At 35.9% G+C, this 7,432-nt stretch overlaps 1 protein-coding gene across 1 annotated transcript; it reads right to left on the reverse strand.

The window, feature by feature from the left end:
* Positions 1 to 1,634: 1,634 nt before the first annotated feature.
* On the reverse strand, positions 1,635 to 2,546 carry LOC119519758 (olfactory receptor 2T11-like). The gene has a single exon (XM_037817500.1). The coding sequence runs from the start codon at positions 2,544 to 2,546 to the stop codon at positions 1,635 to 1,637; it is 912 nt and encodes a 303-aa protein (XP_037673428.1).
* Positions 2,547 to 7,432: the final 4,886 nt, after the last annotated feature.

Here is a 7,432-nt window from a genome sequence, read left to right on the forward strand (position 1 = left end):
GACATACTTCCCTTACTCTCACAAGTCTGTCCTGCAGTAACAGACACACAGAGATACCAGTGTTTTCCAGCTTGTCCTTTGTCTTCCCTGCCTGTTTCTGGCTCTTTCTAATTGTTGTCCTTGTGCAATAACAGAAGCCCCAAGCTGACTACCAGATCCCTGATGGACACCCATGGCAGAAACAACAGAGTGCATGGTTTACCCACTTATTAATCTTAAAATATTCCAACTCTGTCATTGAAGATGGGCTAAGGTATGACATACTAACCAGCAACCCCTCAAATCTCAAAGGGTTCAAAGAACAAAGATTTATTTCCCTAATGAGATATGTCCATCTGAGATTAGCTGATGGGTCTGTTCAGATCATCTTTGCTGCATGACCGAGACTGAGAGAACAGCTACCATCTGGAAATTTTCCCATCACTGCAACAAAGCTCAGAAGAAGGGTTTCACATCAACAGTCAAAGCCGAAATTACCATGGGATTAAGAGGGCTGAGGTAATTCTGATAGTATTATACTGCATATATTGTAGCTATAATTTCAGTCTTTTATTTCACTCACAAAATATATCCTTTCATCTTGACTTCTATTTGTAGGCTAGTCTCCACATCTTCAACCACAGTTAGGTCCTTTATTTTTGTTTGATTGAGACTATCTAACTAGCATTCTGAGATCACATTCTTTTCTTCATGATCTAAGGTAAAGAGGTCACTATTCTGTTTGTAGTTAATTCCAGGGAAACTCACAGATTAGGCTCCTGGGCTCAATACCTGCCTTAGATGACCACAGATGAGGTCAGGTGTAGTGGAGCATTTGGGGATATCACAGTGGAAAAACAGACCCAGCAAGAACAGTTCACTAAAAGAAAATGTGGTGTCATCCCCAAAACAGGAGTTCTAGGAAAGCGTGCAGTAAATAACAAAAGAATGCTACTATACAAAAAATTAAAGAGCAGTAAAAGGATCCTCCATAATTCAGAATTTCTCATGTAAATTAATTCTGCTGTGTATTGAATTCAGTGATTTCTATAGCCTATCTATTCTTAAAACATAATAACAAAAGTAATATTGCTGCCTAAATAATTTTTATTCCTTAATAATTGTAATCTGTATAATTAAATACCAGTCTTTATACTCTATTATGTACAGAAATAATTGTATGATGAAATTAAAATCTTTATTTATATTTATTCAGTTGAAATGTTATTGTAAATAAAAATTATTGGTTGAATAGTTTTAGGCTGAAGGAATATATTTTTGTGTGTTATTTCACAAGCCAGAAAATAATATTGAATGATTGTGCAGAAGTTGGTTATACATGCCAGTTTTTTATGAAAACACTGTGAACTTACAGATATCTGCATCCAAAGTATATTTAAATCAGGATAAATATATTAAAAGAATGGTAAAAAAAAAAGGCAAAATTAAATGTAACACAAATAAAAAAATTGATTCTGATGGAATATATGAACATTAATTTCACACAGTAAAACTTATGTTAAGATTAAATAAATCACAAATCAAATCAATTCAAAATAAACCACAGATAACATAAATATATATTACATGTATTATTAACTTGTCAAAAATTATACAAATACAATAGATACAGTGAGATGAAAAGATTGGTGGTTTCAATTTGAGCAGAGACCCCTTACAAGTATCTTCTTCAATGCTGCTAAAACATCCTTGTTCCTAAGGCTATAAATAAAGGGATTCAACATAGGGGTGATGATTGTAAAGAACACTGACACAGCCTTGTCCCGATCGGGGCTGTGTGAGGAGCCAGGAGTCATGTAGGTGAAGATGGCCGGGCCATAAAAGAGCCCCACGACCATCAGGTGGGAGGAGCAGGTGGTCAGCGCTTTGTTCCTCCCCTTGGGGGAATTCATGCGGAGGACAGTGAAGAAGATGAGGGAGTAGGAGGAAAAGATGATGATGAGAGGAATAAGGAGTAGCACGGTGCCTGCCACAAGTAATGTTGACTTGTTTGCAGAAGTATCCTCACAGGAGGAACTCAGGATGGCCATGACTTCACAGAAGAAATGTTCTATCTCCTTGGGGCCACACCTGGGTAAGTGCATGGTGTATGCAGTCTGGACTAGAGCATCTAGGGCTCCCCCAGCCCAGGACCCCATGACCATCACCAGGCAGACCCTCTGGTTCATGATGACTGGGTATCTCAGTGGGCGGCAGACGGCCACAGAGGGGTCACAGCACATGAGAGTGAGGAGAATGCTCTCGGCTGCCCCCAGCATCTGATAGAAAAACATCTGTGTCCCACAGGCTGCGTTTGAGATGCTTTTCTTCCCTGAGAGAAAGCCAGTGGCCATCTTGGGGACAGTGGTGGAGATGAGGAGCAAGTCGATGAGGGACAGCTGTCTGAGCAGGAAGTACATGGGCGTGTGGAGCCGGGAATCCACCAGGATGAGGAGAATCAGGGTGGAATTCCCCGTGAGGGCAGCGACATAGACGAGGATGATGACACCAATGAGGACGTCAGCGTGTTTCATGCCGGGGAAGAGTCCCAGGAGAACAAAATCCATCCCTGTTGTCTCATTCTTTCCCATCATCAATTAAATCCAACTTCTTGAACTGAAGGGAAATAGGTACATTTTAGAATGTACCATTAATGAGGTATATAAAGAAAAAATTTAACAAATGAAATTGTGTTCAAAACTTCACTACAAGAACATCATTTCAGTGCACTATTAAAGCATTTTCAAATGTAATGATGGAAGTAAACTTCATAAAGTATATTCACATATTTGCTCCAGGGTGGAAATCTTCACAAACATACATATTGTAAGAGATGTTATGTTAACTATTTATAAATCTTATGATATTAGTTACATTTATAGCTAACCCACATTATGCACTGAAAATGAGGGTGTATGTCTATTCCTGATTGCACTTTGAACAGTCTTTTTTTTCCTCTCAACTACTTCTTTGCTTGGAACACAAAGATACTCTGCATTCCTCAGTCTCCTTTCCAGTTATCTGTGCTCATATCATTGAATTCTATAGGAAGCCACTTTAGGGGAAGTGTTTCTGTCCCACGACAGGCAACTTTGGAAGATGAGTGTGGAAGATCGAGGTCACCAATGCGGACGGAGTGTACGTATCCGGCTCAATAGCAAGGAAACCCCTGCATTAGATTGTTGATTTAAATTTTTCATGTGGCTAAACCACTGAATTGTGGTTTTGTTTTTTATTATAGCAGCTAGTATGAGCTGAATACTACATGTATGCATGAGAATATATTTTTACCCTGAAAATGAGTGCATGCGTGTTTATGGGTGATGTGGGCACAGGAATTATTTTATCTTATAATCTAACAATATGAGTTCCTTCACTCCATCTTTATCACTAATGCCACTTTTTATCCCAAATTCCTTATGGCTTAAGTAGACTTTTATCTGCTTTCCATATTTAGCATTCATTTATCCCCTAAATTCCAGAATCTGCTGGATTTCCTAAATTTGATGTTCCTAGAACTCTTCTTTACTCTCTTCACTGGCCTAAAAAGCTCATCCATGGTATGTTTGCAAAATCTTGGCTAGATTGATCCCTGCTAATGCAGTCTACATCTACGTCTCCTGTGAACATGACTTGAGGCTCCACAGGAGAATGTGGAGGGCATCACACCTATTCAAACATGTGAGTGACACAAAGATTCACCCTTAGGAACATGGTGCTGATTTATAAACAAAGAATTAAACATAGCCTCTATCCTGGCCTACTGTATGAGAAAGGGGAAGACATTTCAGAAACTGAGTTACAGAATTCAGTACATTAAATGAACAATCATTATTTAATTGCTGTTCTATAAAAGGAAAAGTTTGCCATATCTCCTGTTATCTTATAATCATATCCATTTTCCTGTTAACTTAAAACATATTTCTACTGGGTTATATTTATTCTTGTGAAAATTCTATATTATGAAGACAATGTAAAGCTTCTGAAACTAGATAGTGGTGATGGTTGTACAACATTTTGAATTGCTTAATGCCAATGAATTGTACACTTTGCAGTGGTTAAAATAGTAAATTTCATGTTATGGATATTTTATCACCATAAATACGAATAAAAAACTAAGTCTAGCATGCAGAAAGAGTCATTGCTCTTCTGCCAATTATTATTTGTATTTTTCATAAATCTTTGTGTGGGTACAACAACATGTTTTAGCTTAAAAAAAAGCATCCTACCTCTGCCATGTTACTGTCCCAGTTCTCTTTCAAACAACAGCTAAGAATTTAATCATTTTGTTGAAATAAAATGTATTTTTGTAGTTAATTACTATTAGTCCATATTGCAATTTCTACTGCTTGTTCCTACTATGTTATAAACTACACTGAGATGAATATCATTTAGTGAATTACTAATGCTTTTGTGCTATGAGTATGTTTTTCTGAAGTTAGAATTAAATTCTTTTTACTAATTCATTTTTCACCTTATGATGGGGTCCTACAGATGACTATTGCTTTCAGAGAGGCTGTGAGGATTTGGGTCAGATATCCGATATGTGAAAATACAGCATTTCTTACAGGAGGTTACAACAGGTGTTCTAGGCTTTGGGGAATGCCTGAAAATGTTGATTACTGTTCTCCAGTCAACTGAGGCCTGATGGGACTGGCTGTGTGTATAGCAGAGACGAAAGAGGCAGGTCTGTAGCTCCATTGGGCAGCCTTCTTTAACCTCACAGTCCCTCCATTCAGCATCTCAGATGCTGTGTGATCATAACCTCATGGTGATGCTTCAAATCACATTCAGAAACAGCTTTGGATTTTCCGTAAATATTCCAAATTGAAAACGAATGTTTCCACCTCAGTTTTCTCTTTGGTAGTGATTATAAGTCCTCACATCTAATACTTTCAAAGTGAACTCAAAGCTCCCCCATTACACTATTGCCCCCCCTTTGCCATTTTGAAAAGGTTTGAATTCAAATACGTGGATTCACTGACAAAAGGATCTCACAAATAACAATAGCATGGTGATTTGTTCATGATTAGTTTTGTGCAAGCCCATCAACTTCATGATTCAATGCTTAATAAATTATTTCAACCATACGGCTCTCAAGACATAAGGTCTTCATAGATAAGTGAGCCTAGAGTGGGTTTTCCAGTTACAATACTGCATTATCCCTGAACACACCAAGAATTTAAGTCACTTTTCTCATCTTTAAATAGAAAGGGCGTCATGGAAATCTCTTGCCTGTTGCAAAATATGTGCCCAGCATTAAATGACAAAATATATGAAAATAAACAATACAGATTTAACTGTCAGTGAGTTATTGGTAAATGTCTGTTATATTAAGCAAATAATGTACACTCATATTAGTTCTTTTATTGGTGAAGTTGTCTGAATTAAACTTAACACTTCCCAGGGTTTCACATGAGGGAGCATTGCATTTTCATGTTCCTCATAATGAAATAATGTCCAGTCTTGGTTAGTTTCACACCGATGGCAATTCACTGCCTGCCAGCAAGGCTTAAGGAACACGTTCTGGCTTGTTTTTCTAGTTATCCCAGGCCTCAAATAGCAATTGAATGTGTCTGAGTATGATCTTCCAAAATGAAAACCATGGCATTATTTAAATAAGGGCTGGGAACCTACGGACCATATCCTAAGGGATTTCTAATAGGAAGATATCCTATGGGAAAGTTTTGTCTCTCAATTTAAATAGATCTACCAGGCACCTTTTTTCTTTTTTAAAGTAGAAATGTTCTTAAGCAAAGTAGATTAAGAATTCCCCATTTCATCAGCAGATATTTGGGAAGTGTGAGGTCAGTTTTGTCTCCTCTGAAAATAATTTTTCTACCATTTTGTTTTTTTTCCTTATTCAATTAAGAATAAGAATACCCTAACTTTCCAGTAACTCTGAGTGGATCTTATTGTATATTTACTCTTCTAATATTTAGCACAGTGAGCTTATGTGATAAATCATTCCAAATTATACCATGACATTTAATGCTTATCATTTATTTCTTCCTCTTCCCTTAGAACTCTGAAATTTGAAACAACACACAACCACAGTCATACACTTAATCTCTGCTCCCTGCCTGCCCAATAGAAGGCTGTGCTCTCCTGCCACAAGCAGGAACCTTCCTTAACTGGCCTCAGCATGTCTCAATGATTCATTTCTAAATATTTACCTTTCTGTATTATAGAGCAAACACATCTTTCAACAGTCAGCAAATCTGTATGTGTGCCTTTATGCAGAAATATATAATCCTGGAATTCCCATTTCTACATAGCATACCTTTAAGTCCCAACTATAAAGGAGACACGATTCAATTTCCCTTCCTTCATCATGAGTTTCTCTATATCGTCAACATTGATTTTTCTCATTTGACTTTGTTGATCGGATGTTTTGTATTTTTTTTCCATTGAACTGAATGTTCATTTCAGAATTTCTGTAGCATAGAATATATGGCTCTTTTTAAATGAATAAATGAACAATTACTTTCATTTAAAATAAAATTTCTCCCCCAGGACATTCATGTGATAATACTCGTAAGTGTATTTAGGAATGGGATCAGTATACTTGTGGCATATACAGTTATATATACATGTGTTTAGCACAGAAAATTGTAAAGCCCTTGATTTTGATCACTCTTTCCTCTAGTCATCCCTCTTGAATTTTCATGTTTGCTTTCACACCTAGAGCAAATCCATCTGCTATTTTGATATTCTCTGATATTAACAGTGAAATTCCAATTTTTATTTGATTGCCTTTAACTTTCTTTCATGGCCCATTCTTTTTATTGTCAACAATTTTCATTTCTTTGGCTTTTCAGGTAACTTTGGTATATAGCACAGAGTTATGTTACTGTCTTAGACTCAGTCTGAGTGTGTTTCTTAATAATCAAATTGATCATATTTACAGTTATGATAATATTTATGTGCTTTCATGCTTCTATCATTTTATATTATCTTTTATGGCAACATTGCTAGTTTTTTTGTTTCCTAACATTTATACATGTCTTTTTTTTTTTGCTCACTAGCCCTCCTCTTTTTATATAGGAACCATTTTATCAGTTGTTTGTTTATATATTATATAGTAAACCTGTATTTTAAATATTTCAAATTTATGTTTGTCATCTAATTCCTACAATGAATGATAATAAAATTAAAATATTTACTTTTTCTTCTTTTCCTTCTGACAATTTTTCTCCTTCCATTGGCACACGTTGAGGATTTCCTCACAATTATATTAAGGAAATTCATTAAAGCACATAATTATTTACATATTATTATTAAGCAAAATGTAACTATTTAGAATAATTATAACAACTTTCTTGATCTGTAATTGAAATTATTGTAGTCGTTTATACTTAATTGTATCTATGATCTCTGGCAATATTTTTTATACTTGATCATCTCCATTTACATCTTATACATTTGATCCATCATTACTTGACAATATTTA

The sequence above is a fragment of the Choloepus didactylus genome, chromosome 24 (assembly GCF_015220235.1).
Source record: "Choloepus didactylus isolate mChoDid1 chromosome 24, mChoDid1.pri, whole genome shotgun sequence".
Taxonomy (NCBI): Eukaryota; Metazoa; Chordata; class Mammalia; order Pilosa; family Megalonychidae; genus Choloepus; species Choloepus didactylus.